General features: G+C 42.3%; 1 protein-coding gene across 16 annotated transcripts in view; it reads right to left on the bottom strand.

The window, feature by feature from the left end:
• Positions 1 to 226: 226 nt before the first annotated feature.
• Positions 227 to 13826, bottom strand: part of DLGAP4 (DLG associated protein 4) — a 449524-nt gene continuing 435924 nt past the window's right edge. For all 16 annotated transcript variants that reach the window (XM_020801095.3, XM_078393225.1, XM_078393219.1 and 13 more), the window contains 2 exons: positions 8754 to 8906; positions 227 to 6714 (listed from right to left, as the gene is read on the bottom strand). In XM_020801095.3, coding sequence (XP_020656754.1) covers positions 6496 to 6714; positions 8754 to 8906 — 372 coding nt within the window. In that variant the 3' untranslated portion in view covers positions 227 to 6495. The remainder of the gene's footprint in view (positions 6715 to 8753; positions 8907 to 13826) is intronic.

Here is a 13826-nt window from a genome sequence, read left to right as displayed (position 1 = left end):
AAATATAAGGAATCTGCCATATTTCATTTATGTATAACATTCGGCCACTGAAGTCATCTTAAAACCAGAGTATGGAAAAGGATTTAAAAGTTTACTTACATGCTCAGTTCTGAGGTTGCACATCTTATTCTCTGCTTTCCTGTGTTTGAAGGTCAGAAAAACAGCCAATCTTTCTAACTTGTCATGCATTCAGTGGGCGTAAGTTTATAAAATGCTCTGAACAAAATTATTAGATTTTTGCTTTTGTTTATTAATGACCAATCTGGCCATGCCCTCATGGTGACAAAAACATTCCCTAGACAAACTAAAACTCTTGGTTGATTTAGAAACATGATTTCCCCATCCCACTCACGTTTTTAAAACGTCTGGCTGCCTGATAAGAGTTCATACATCACAAACTGCAAAAGACACAGGTGTACGGGCACCAAAGAGGTACCATTTGTTTGTTTTACTGTAGTTTACAACGGCAGCAAGGTTCACATTACAAAGTGTTGGGCCATGGGTCTAGGTTACAAGGTTTTTGTTTTCTCTTAAAAATATGGTCATGAATTTAACAATAATGGACTCAAGAACTGTTGCTTTTTTCATCTGCCAGAAAACTAAGAGAAATAGGCTAAATCACTATGGGGAAAATACCACCTCTTTTCCTCATGGCTGGGAGAGAAAAAAATCAGGTTATCAAAGCACTATATACATTTGTTTTAAATCCCACATAAATATTAAACAGAACTACAGAAGCATCTATGGAACACAGTTTCACCAAACGGGGGCTTTTCAGAGCCACTTTAGTGATGGCTTGCTTTAGATTGTCGCTTGAAAGACATTGAAAACCAGGATAATTGTATAACTTAAAAAGATAAGGAGAGAACACAGGACACTGTAATTCCTCCCACCCCCAGAAATATTGCTACAAGGATGAAGTCATTCAAGACCCTGCAATCTTCCTAGCCTAGTCACTGGGAACAAACTTACTCCTTTTTCATTTTTGCCCACAGAAAGCATTGGGGGGGGGGGCGGAGAGGGAGAGGAGATCTAGCCCATTTCAAGGACTGATGAGTTCTGAAACCCAACTGTTTACAACGAGCCCCAACTAGTTTGAGTAGAAGGTATGGCATTTGCCATATCACCATTACATCCAATCAGTTCCTTATTCACTATTTAATCCATCCCGTAGTGCTTGCAGAAGCAGGCAGCTAATTTAGTAGCTTTTTGAAGACTCCCCCCCCCCCTTTTTTTTAAAAAAATCTTTTTTGTGTGTCTTTCGGGCCACCCCTTTACCAAGGTGATAAGAGATTCGGGCACCTGAAAAGCAACTGTTTTACCCTTGAAAGCTTTATGCAATGATAGTGAGTAGCTGATTCTGCAAGAGGTAGGTAGGTCCTTCTGCTATCCTGTTAGATAAAACTAGTTTAGACATGAAAGTCATTTCTTGGGCTCTGTGAACAAGCCCCCTCTAGAGTTAAGAGATACATGAAAGCAAATGGCAAGAGCACTGTTCCAAGTGAATTCCAATCACTGGGAAATGCATACGGTATTGAAGCCACTGTGTCATTTCATGCAAATGATCCCAATGTACATAACATTCCATGCTGTCCTGCAAATCCTGGGAACAGTAACTACCAGTTATATTACATTTATCTGAGAAGGGAGAAAGTTTGAAGAGCTATAAATTAGGCCAAATGTTTACTGGTGCTGATCACTTTTAAAACCACAAACTGCCTGCATTATATATGTGCTTTGGGAACTACCATACATATTCCCCAAGAAATCCTTCATCCAAACAGATGCATTATTTTAATCATGTATAAGGGGAAGAGGCCAAGCACCTCACACTGCACACTGCAAATTGTAATTAGTGATCAAAAAGGGTGGATTCAATCTCCCTAAATTCAAAATATACCATGACATTTTTGCGGCCACCGAAGCACAACACTGGAGTGGTTGGGGCTTCAGTTCCTGCAGGGGGAAGAAGCAGAACATTCAATTCTTTTTTTTAAAAATCCTCTGGTTTATGAATATGGGATATTGTGCTTTGGTACCCACGATTTAAAAAGCCAGGAAATGGCTTGAGATTGCTGCACAATATTGTGCTTGCATCACCAGCAGGAAAAAAGGATTCCAGGCCTTATATAACAAAGGGCAGCCTGAATATTGACAATACCAATGACAGCCGTCAAGATAGTCTACAGGACACCCTCTTCTGTTCAGGACTATTAACAAAGTGACACAATGCAAAGGAAAATCTCAGAAGCCCACTACTTTTTTCATTCGTTAAGCACTTCTCACCAAAACACAAAGCAATTGTCAGGGCTGTTTTTGAACAAGCGTGAAAGGTAGTAAGCAGAAGATGGTATCCTGTAGACCCACCTTGGCTGCTGCCGATTTGCAGACAGAAAAGGTTGCTGGTGTCTGCTTGGAAGGAGTAAAACAGTTTTACTTTTTAAAAAAATCATAACTTGAAAACCATTTGTCCAAATCTCTCAAATAAGAGCAGACTGTCTGGTATCTGTGCCAAATTTGATGCTGATTAAAGGTCCAGTTTATATAACTTTCCAAACTGAAATATAAATGGTAATATATAGTAAATGGGAATATATATATTTAGGGTGCCTTTATTTTTGTGTTGCCTTACGGAATGCAGATTTGCTGTTCCACAATATCTACTGCCACACTCTCATGCAGCGATTATAACAGTAACTTTGGATAGGTGGGGGTCTCTGTCAGCTCTGAAAGCCTCACATACATAACACTACAGCTAAGCAAAGGGTATGGAAGGACCCTGGATATGCACTGGAATCTGACCTTTAATACAAAATGGGAAGTTCACCTCAAAATAAGAAATGCAGCAAGGTGACACAAATGCAGTAAAATGGGAATTAATGCTGCAATACAACTTATCAACCAGAATAGCTATTTCAAATAGCTTAAGGCAGAGTTTAACCCAGCCGCTCCAGCTTTGTGGCATTGTGGTACAACTCAGATTTTACCTAAGGGCTATGTTGGGTTCAGATGTCCTGACAATGCCAGAAACCCTAGGGGCACTCTCATTTATGCACAGAGCTGGGACATTCCCATGAGCACCAAGACTTTCATATTTCTTTGCCAAGGCTAAAGTAGCCTCCACACTGGGCAGGATATGAACTAAGTGGCTGTTGAACTAGCTGGAAGAGCTTAGATGCCTCCCAGTTGCAATTGCATCATTGCAAATATTAACTACTCTGTCTACCTGTGGTAATCCAACAGAATACCATGCTATGCACACACTGGACACTAGACAGAGTCTACTGAATGAACACATGGGAACATAACTGCTGGGAATGCTCCAAACAAGGAGGGAGTTTAAGCCATTGTGGTTGTGCCACTCATTTTCCCCTTTTGACCAGAACCAACAAAACACATTAACTTTGTACTTGAAACAGTTTTAGGCTTTTCAGCACCTAAGCTAATGCTAGGATACCTGTCATCAAATTATAACACTGGGACTGGGTATAGACTATTGATACTAAGGGCAGATTTAGTGACTAAATGCATCATTCTTCCGAACTGGAAGTCCCCTACCACACCATATACTGAACACTAGACAGAAGACACCACAAATCTGGCCACGAAAGAAAATCATGTATAACAGGTAAAAAAAAGTGGGCAAAATTTTCAGAATATCTGGAGCATTTTCCTAGAGTTGTTCAGTGGTGGACCTAGATAAGAGAACATCAAAAATGCTAGACTGATGTCCCTTTCCATGTCTCTCTGCTGTGTATTTCACTTCCTCTTTCCATGTCCTTCTCTGTTATGTGCTTTGTCCTGTTCTCATATTGCTGTAACCATGAATGACCTGTGTAGAAATGGTTGTAGTTGCAGGTGTATGTATAGGGTTACCAGGCAGGGTGGGTGGACGGAGCCTGAGGACATATAAGTGGGCTACCATCAGATGAACATTTTTGTTTCATCTTTCAAAACACCAAGTTTTAAAATTAAAAATATCTAGATAACTGCTTTCTTTTATTATCTCATCTCTCCATCCAGATGTGGCAACCCACACTTGTTTCCTGACTATGATGAGTGAGGTTCAAGTTACTCAGAAAACTACTTTCCCTGTGATTATGGTCCAACTTTCTCCACAGTACCTTTTTAGAAATCAATGCTTTTAACTATGCTTATTGCTGCAGACTGGCTAATGCCACTTCACAGACCTTTTCAGTGTACATATAAAACACTCTGTGAACACACATAAGAATGTACAATGATGAATGTGGTAAATATATGTATCAGGTAGCTATGCATGCCAGAGAGCTGCTCTTCCCTGTGTGTATATGTGAAGGCAAAGGTGACCACCATGTAATGTGTGAAGCAGCTCTGAGGCAGGTGAAGTGAAAAATAATCTAGGCTGCAATTCATAAACCAATGAAGTTGGATTTACATAGGTTTAAAATTTAATCCCACGGATCAAGTAGAAATATGCAGGCTAACAGATACTCAGCAGCAACTGGGTCCATCATGCAAATTACCCACTTAAATTACTAGCTCTGCTGCCCTTGGAAATGTGAGTAAAACAAGTCACATTCCAATTGTTTCAAATTTTAATAGGAAGAACTGTGAAAATCAGCCAATTGTTTCACAAGTCTGTCAAGCACTCTCTGCCATTATTGTAAGAGCATTTTGGGAAAGAAATGAGGGGAATAAGTCAAGTGGGATCTGAAGCCATATTATACATGTGGCAAAGCTTTCATAGGTTAAACATCTGCACATTAAGTGGGGAAGTTGTGCATACTTTCTGTACACATCACTCATTGACATGATTATAACGTTCCCTATCATCTCCTTGAATCATGAATACATCAGTAAACAATTCCTTTGGGATTTTGGCCACCTGAAGTCTTACATGGAGCACTTATGTAATTTGCTGCAATGGTAGTGCACAATTTTGAGAGACATGTACATTGGGGGTGTAGTGTGGTCAGCCAGGGAGCTCAGAACTGTCTTAACTCCTGGCTTCACAAAATTAGACCAAATTTGAGGAGGGGGGGAGACTGAGTGAGAGAGGAGGGTCAAAGTACAATTTAATGACTACCCTCTTCCAGAAGATGGGACACAAAGGGGCACAACGGGAAGAGAGGAATTTGATATTACACAGGGTATATATTTTGCACACACTTTTACACACATCTACCTATAGTACATGTAAAAATATATGCTGTACATACACCCACCCTCGCTGTGGTGTTTAACGACACTACCTGAATGCGTGCATGTGTGAATGGGTATGTACGTGTGTGCATGAATTAAATATACAGATCCTACTAAGTGTATATGTGCATATGTACACATACATAAAATCGGCAGACAAACTGCCAACCCTTCACCAGCCACCTCTTCTTTTTCAGTAGAAAAGCCACTGTAGAATGGATTAATATGACACACCACTTCGATATAGTGTTTCCTTCCCCTTTGTGTAGCAGGTACACTGATCCTTGCACACCAGAACCACACGTACAACATTGCAGACAGGGGCAGGGGGCAGAGGAAAAGAAAATGGAAAGTTGTGCGGAGCAACGTATGAATCCGCTACGCAGTGCTTCAGACTGGGTCTTCTGTAAAGGAAATCCTCCTTTTCCAGCCCCATTCACAGGTGTGTGCAGGCCACAACACTACCTTATTGCACATGTTTGTTTTCAGGCTATATTAACATACCACTCTGCTTACATCCCACAGATCTTGCCCTCCTTTTGCATCATTTAAACTACAAGATATATGAACCCCCAAACCCTGCTGCCTCCCGCCACCCCAGCTTCCCACTTCCACCTAGAAGGAAAAATAATACATAATAAAACAAAAGCTGCTCACTAGCAGAGTGCAACAATAGTACACACTGAACAGGTGTTTTCTTCTGGAGCTCTGTGGAAGAGTTTACTTCTAACACAGTAAACAACGCCATGCAGAGAAAAGATGACAAAGAAAGAGAGGGTAGGGGCTCTAGAGGAGGAGGAAAACAAGGAGTCGCAAAACAAGGGTTGAGAGAGAAAGAGAAACAGAGAAAGACTATGTGGAGGAGAAGACAGAAAGAATACAGTGAGGAGAAAAAAGCGCAGCATGGCAAGTGCCCAAGGCTTTTTTTTTCATTTTTGTCCATTTCATGTAAACAAGCTAATAATTCTCCTTAGAACAAGTAAAAAGGTTGCAGTTCCAAGTCTAAAGGACTGTGTTTCCAAAAGTCTGTTCTGCCACACCACAGCCAGTGTGAAGGGTGGTGAAGGGAGAAAAACAAAACCACAGGACCATGAAGGGAGTTTTCTTCCAAAATCTTCATTACTTAAAGCTAAAGGGCGGGGGGGTGGGGGACCCAGCGAGAGAGACAGAGAGAAAGCCAAATTGGGAGCCCTTTGTAAGGCTGGCTCTGTGTGTCTCTAGACCAAATAAATCACACTAAATTTAGTGAACCTTTTTTTCTTCCTTTTAATGATGTGAAAAAGAGTGTGTTTTCTTCCTCTTTCCCCTTGCTCAAAGACGGGTCTGTGCCTCAGGAACGTAGATTTCAATGCTGTCCGCACTCTCAGTGGCAGAGTTCTGCCGGACCGAGGCAGCACGCTTGGCTGCCATGAGGCGTTTTCGGGCTTCCTGGCGCTGCTTATCCACCGAGTCAGAGGCTTTGTCCCGGTTCAGCTGGGATTTAGGTTTGGCTGGCTTCTTTGGCACAGGAGGGGGTGGTTTCTTCTCTTCCTTTAGAAAGAAGGAGAGAAAAAAAAAAACCCTGAGCAAAATGTCAAGAAGATGGCATGGAGGACTACAATTTTCCCCTCTAAAACTCTAAAGTCTGGTTCACTATCTCACCTCAGTGGCAAAAAATTTAAGATTGCTATTCAGCACACAATTACTAGAGAGTTTAATTTGCTAAAAAAAAAAGGCGAGTCATCTTGAGGGTTTTCCATAAAAGACTAAATGTCACAGCTATCCGGAAAAAAAACACACACCAAGCAGTGACTGTCAGAGGGACTTAAAACACTAACATAGCTAGGCTAATGTGACTGAGAAAAAGGCATCAGATCATGGTTCGAAACATATTGTTCAAAGTAAAACTACATCAATTGACATTATTCAGAAGTGTCACATTTATATCTATCAGCAAGACTAAGGTGCTCAGAGGACACATCAAAATCAAAATGCTGCAACATGGTTGCATAACCTAAATGAAAAAAAATTAAAATTCTAAAATACTTTCTACTCTCTGCGGGATGTGGTGGTGCTGCAGGTTAAACTGCAGAAGCCTCTGTGCTGCAAGGTCAGAAGACCAAGCAGTTGTAAGATCGAATCCATGCTATAGAGTGAGCTCCCGTCGCTTGTCCCAGCTCCTGCCAACCTAGCAGTTCGAAAGCATGTAAATGCAAGTAGATAAATAAGTACCACCACAGTGGGAAGGTAACAGCGTTGCGTGTCTAGTCACGCTGGCCATGTGACCATGGAAACTGTCTTCATGCTGGCTCTATGGCTTGGAGACGGGGATGAGTACTGTGCCCTACAGTTGGACACGACTGGACTAAATGTCAAGGGGAACCTTCTACTCTCACTTTTGATAAATCAAAATTAGAAGCCACAAATCTGTTTCTAGCTAGTAGCTTACCTTGGGGGCATATCAAACTGCTCATGATTACAGTGTTCAGGAATGATAAGAATGGAAAAGGACCAACCACTTTAGACATCTTTAAATTTTACAGCCTATCAAGGAACAAAACATTTTATGTGAGCTAGAACTGTGGAGATTGGCACTTTTAGACTCGTACAGCTCTTAGACTTTTCCAGGCAGCTATCGGACAGCACAAACTGATACACCTCCAATATAAGACATGAACGCAGTATTATTAGGAACTGCTAAGTTGCGTGATTTCATCTACAACTTAACACTACTTTTAGTTGTTAAGACTGAACAGCACTTGGAAGGCACATAATCCTGAACATTGTGGTGGTGTTTTTTTTTTTTTTTTGAAAAAAAAAAACAGTTTTTAAAGAATGAAGTGTGAGGATCTACTAGGAAGACAATGGGTAAGACTGGGGAAAGAAAACACTGTAAGAAAACAAGTAAAGAACATTTGCTCATGGTTACCGAAAGCGCCAGTACCGCCACATGGCAGTAGATAAATACGGACAGATCTTCCAGAATTTAGAAGCTATTGTAATATTGTGACTCCTCATTTTGAACACACTCTGCTGGTGCTTAAGGAAATTCACTAACAAACAGTTGATTTCTAATTACAGTTATAAAGTGCTAATACTTATGTTGGGCACCCTATAAGGGCCCAGGTTCTTCAGATAACTGAAGAAAATTTCTTCTTTCTGTGCCAATTTGCCAGTTGACTGAGGTCATATTTGAAAGTGCCCCTCCAGCTAAGCTGCCTGAGGCAAGGAAAGTAGTGACTGCAGAAAAGAGTTTCTTAGCTGTGGTGTGACATTCACAAATTCCCTCTCCAGATATTTTGGACTGACACCAGTGATATTATCTTCTCAGTATCAAGCAAAGTTTTTTTTAAATTTTAAATGCATTACTCTTTGATCTGCTATTCCAATTACTGTATTCATTTTTATAGCTGTGTTTTAACATGCGTGTTTAAACCACCCTGGGAACTGCAGTATACAGATCTTTCATCTGCCCAATATAGACCAGAAAAATTCCATCTACACCTCTCCCCAGTCTATACATTTTGAAACTGGACCACTTCAACGTATGCCATAGCAATTGAGTTTCTCTAAAATGTTCAGTTACTCACTTTCTTCTCCGGTGTCTCTGTCAGCTGCCAGCCATTAGCCTTTAAGTGATATAGCTCATCAAATTTCATACTGATGTCTTCAATGGACAGTTGTAAGAGATCCCAAAAACCAGCAAGGTCTTGTGCTGTGGGCCTGGGATTGGAATTGGGATTCTGCAAAAAAAGAGAGACAGTGTACATGAAAAGATGAAAATATTGCCATCCCTACAACATGAGACCTTTTCTGTTTAGAAATATCACTTAAGGCTAGATGTGCACAAGAAATAAAAAGAGCATGACACCTTAAAGATTAACCTTTTAAAAATTCAGTGTGATTTATTCCAGAATCTACTTCCTAGATGTATGCTGGAAAATTTAAGAACAAAACTGCAGATTATTTTACCTTTATGTTGAAAAGACTGAATCATAGGATTTTTTAAATATGCACCAGGAGAAACCTGGCTCTAAGTGTGCTGCATCTTTGCATTATTATTAATTTAATTTTATTACCTGCTGCTATTATGTCTTAGTATACAAGTCAGCTGTGAATAAATTGGTTGGCTGACATTTGCATCTTGCTGGCTGAATAGCTAATGAGTTAGGTATCTGACTGCACAGCCAGAAGCTGGGAATCCAATTCCCTACTGTGTCTCCTAGGGAAAGAGTCAGCCTGTATTCTCTACCTAGAAAACCCTGAAAAAGGTCACTACAAGTCAGCATTGACTTGATGACATCATCATCATCATCATCATCATCATCATCATCATCATCAGTAGTAGTAGTAGTGGTATTGGTATTAGTATTAAAATAATAATTTTGTGAGATCAACATGGTGATATCACTTCTGCCTATTTCAAAAGAGAATAGGTTCGGGCTCTTCCCATTCACAGAGAAAAATGCACAGATTCTGTTACGGATATTGCCTTTTCTCAACTTCTAGCCCAGAGTACTTTGGTGAATCAGAGGAAAACTTTAATAGTCTCCAGTAAAGTGGCTGATAGTGGAATGAGATTAGAGGCCAGGTACAGATAAACTCCCAAGCAATCATACACAAGAAAAAAAAATTGTTCTTAAGAGTTTATCATTAAATACTTGCTCAGCCAAAATAAAACTGAGGTCAGCTCTCCTGTTTCTAAATTAATGTTACTGATATACTGTTGCTACTTTGCTTCAAACTGTACGTCAGGGTTCGTCAACCCCCCGTCCGCGGGCTTGCTGGAACTGGGCCGCTGGCGTGGGGATGCCCCCCCATGCAGGGAGTTCGCTCCCCCCAGCCAATCCACAGCCCCCAAAAGGTTGGAGACCACTGCTGCACGTAATCTCAACAGCATATATACAACAATGGATTTAGAGGGCACTTTTAACACCAATGTACAGAGTGATAATGCAAGGAAGTAATGCAGGACGTTATGTCCTCAAATCTGTCTTGTTTTCAAAATTAGGAGGAGATACTTTATAAGGCCAATATATACGTAGGAATATAAAAGGCTGCAAAGAGGTTCTTTGGGGCTAGATATGATTTCTATGCCTCGGCCCTCACAAATCCACACTGTTTTGGTAAGAGAGTCACTGCATGGAATCCTGATTCCATGGTATTTTCTTCTGAATGACAGTGAGGTGGGCTGAAATGGGATTTCAAGAAAAGGGAGGCAGTGGGTTGTTATAATTTCAATTATGTTCTCACTCATTTTCTTTAAACCATATTAATGCATGCTCTGATATGCTACAATTCAGAAAAATGCTACGCAATGCATATCAGTGTACCAGACATGGAGATCCCCACCAATATATTACAGCATTCCTAGTTCCATGGAGAAGAGCTTTTGTAATTTATGACTATGGAATTCACCCCAGTGCTGATTTCCAAAATGTTACAAGGCATACTGTCTCATTTTTCTATTCCTCATTTCCCCCTAATTCCCCAGCATGGTGCCTTCAATATTTTGTGACTTCACTGTTCTCAAAACCAGAATTTTTTTTAACCCTCTGGGTCTCTGAAGCCCTATCTGGCTCTTTAAAACCAGGCAAAATAATCCTATGTAGAGCAGCCTTTGACTGTGTGGACCACAGCAAACTATGGCAAGTTCTTAAAGAAATGGGAGTGCCTGACCACCTTATCTATCTCCTGAGAAACCTATATGTGGGACAGGAAGCAACAGTTAGAACTGGATATAGAACAGAGCAGGGGAGGGAGATAAATAAATAAAATAAATAAAAAATAAAGATGCCAAAAATATTGTGGCACCTTAAAGACTAGCTTCTGTATTTTAATGTGAGCTTTTGTGGACAAGTCCACTTAAAAGTGGGACTACATGGCAAATATTTATACACTTATTTATAGAGGGCCTCAAAACAAAGGCTGTTTATTTCTTGGGCAGGAGTTGTTCATAGTGAAGAATTTCACACCTGGCAATGATCTTAAAGACCCCTGTTGATAATCTGGAAACAATGACAAGGACTGGTGGCTACCTTGTCATTGTTTACAGAACAATGCTTCCTGGGAGGGAAGCTGAGTATCAATGGGGATGTTAAGGTCATTGTCAGGTGTGAAATGCTGCACTGTCAACAACTCCAGCCCATGAAACAAACATTTTCTTTATTTTGGGACCCTGTATATTAAAATGTATAAATATTTGTCATGTAGTCCCACTCCTATGTCTGAGAACGTGGAGATGTCCATGAAAGCTCATATTAAAATATAGTCAGTCTTTAAGGTAACACAATGTTTTTGTCTTTATTTTTCTTTGGTTTTTTGGCCTGATATGCAGACTTACATGACTACCTGTTCTAAAACTATGTAGAGTGAAGTTCTCTTATATACAAGAGAAGTTCTCTTATATATATCCCACCCATCTGATTTTGCAAACAGTCCATAACACATACAATAATAAAACCAAAATAAAAAAGAAAGAATAAAGAAAGAATTAAGAACTGACAGGAGGGAAGGCCTGAATGTACATCCATGTTTTTAGTTGTCTCTTAAAAGTGTCCAGTGTGGAGGCCGCATGAATCGCTGGAGGAAGGTTATTCCAGAGGCGAGGAGCCACCACCGAGAAGCCCTTTCCTTCCAGGCCTCCCTCGGCGTTAGGCTCCTCAGCCTCACCTCCTGATTCGTGCAGGTGATCCAGGTAGATCTTGGTGGGAGCAGGCGTTCTGCCAGGTATCAAGGTCCTAAACCGTTTAGGGCCTTATAGGTAAGCATTAACACTTTGAAGTCAATGCGGAATCGGATGGGCAGCCAATGCAATGCAATTCTGCACCACCTGAAGTTTCCACACCAGCTTCAAAGGGAGCCCCACGTAGAGCGTGTTACAGTGGTCTAATCTTGAGATTACGAGTGCATATACTAAGGTAGTGAGCGCCCCCGTGTCGAGGTAGTGTCGCATCCGGGCAATCCGTCAGAGGTGGAAAAAGGCGGTGCAGACTACCGACGCCACCTGCATTTCCATGGTGAGCGTTGGGTCCATGTGTACCCCCAGGCTGCGAACCCCACTCTTCGTGGCTAGGGCCACCCCCCCAAACATGAGGGAGTCGCCCAAGCCACCGTCCACAGGGCCACCCACCCTCAGAACTTCTGTCTTGTCTGGATTCAGCCTCAGCCCATTTTCCTGCATCCACTGCAGTACAGCCTCCAGGCAGCGCCCGAGGGACATCATGGCATCACCTGCGGTTGGTGAAAAGGAGATGTAGAGCTGGGTGTCATAAGCATATTGATGACACGATGCTCCACACCCCCTGATGACCCCGCCCAGCGGTCTCATATAGATGTTGAACAGCACTGGGGAGATATAATCGACCCCTGTGGAACCCTACATTTGAGACTCCACGGGGCTGAAACACTCTCCCCAAGCTGCACTCTCTGGGGGCGGTCCTCCAAGAAGGAATGGAGCTAGGCAAGTGGCGAGCCACCGATTCCCAACTAGGAGAGCCTCCCCAGGAGGATACCGTGGTCGACGGTATCAAAGGCTGCCAAGATGTCAAGGAGGACCAACAGAGATATTTTAGCCCTCTTGGCCTCCCTCAACAGGTCATCATACAGGGCGACCAATGTCGTCTCTGTACCATGGCACAGCCTGAAGCCCGACTGAAACGGATCCAGGGCATCTGTTTCCTCCAAGTGAGCCTGAAGCTGGTCGGCGACCACCCTCTCAACCATTCTGTTCATGAAAGAAACATTGGCGACGGGCCTATAACTGCCAATTTCATCCGCCGCCAAACTAGGTTTCTTTCTTATGGGCCTAATGAGTGTCTCCTTGAGAGCGGAGGGAAACCTGCCCTCAACGAAAGACCCATTTATTATTGCTGTGGCCCATTCTGTTGTTTTCGGCCTGGCTGCTTTGATTAGCCAGGCTGGGCAAGGGTCCAGGGAGGAGGTGGTGGCCTGACAGCGATCAAGCACCTTGTCCACAGTGTCTGGCGTCACTGGCTGAAAGGAGTCAAAGGTTACCGGACAAGACGGAGCACTGGACATCTCAGCTCGACTCACTGTATTCAAAAAAGGAGAGAGCTCCCAGCAGATGGCCTCCATTTTGATTTTAAAAAGGCTGCAAACTGGTTAGGTGAAAAACTAGGGGGAGGCCTATCACCCAGACCAGTTCGGGATAGGTCGCGCACTATACAGAATAACTCCGCCTGCTGATTTGAAGCTTCGCTTATCCGGTTGGTGAAGAATGATCTACAAATAGCCTTTACCTCATTCAGGTAAAGGTTAGTTGTGACCCTAACAGCTATCCAATTATATTCCGTTGGGTTCTTCCTCCACCTACGCTCTAGCCTTCTCCTTGTTCGTTTCATCGCTTGAAGTTCCTGGTTAAACCAGGGTGCTGGTGGACCAGCTATCAACCAGAGCGTCGACAGGAGCACTAGCCAGGTCCGGCGTAACCCCTCTCATGACATCCTGGAATCCAACAGGATCCAGTAGCCTTCGAGGGCGGACCATAGAAATAGGTCCCTGCTTTCTGCAAGGGGGGAGAGCCACTGTGAGGTTACATTTTATCAGGTAGTGATCTGACCATGACAAGGGGACTGACAAAATGTCAGTCACCATCAGACCACACTCACTCCAACTGGTGGAAAACAGGTCCAGTGTGTGAC

Source organism: Pogona vitticeps, chromosome 4 (genome assembly GCF_051106095.1).
Source record: "Pogona vitticeps strain Pit_001003342236 chromosome 4, PviZW2.1, whole genome shotgun sequence".
In the NCBI taxonomy this organism is placed as follows: domain Eukaryota; kingdom Metazoa; phylum Chordata; class Lepidosauria; order Squamata; family Agamidae; genus Pogona; species Pogona vitticeps.
Note: the sequence above shows the minus strand (reverse complement) of the source record. Positions and strands in the feature narration are given on the sequence as shown.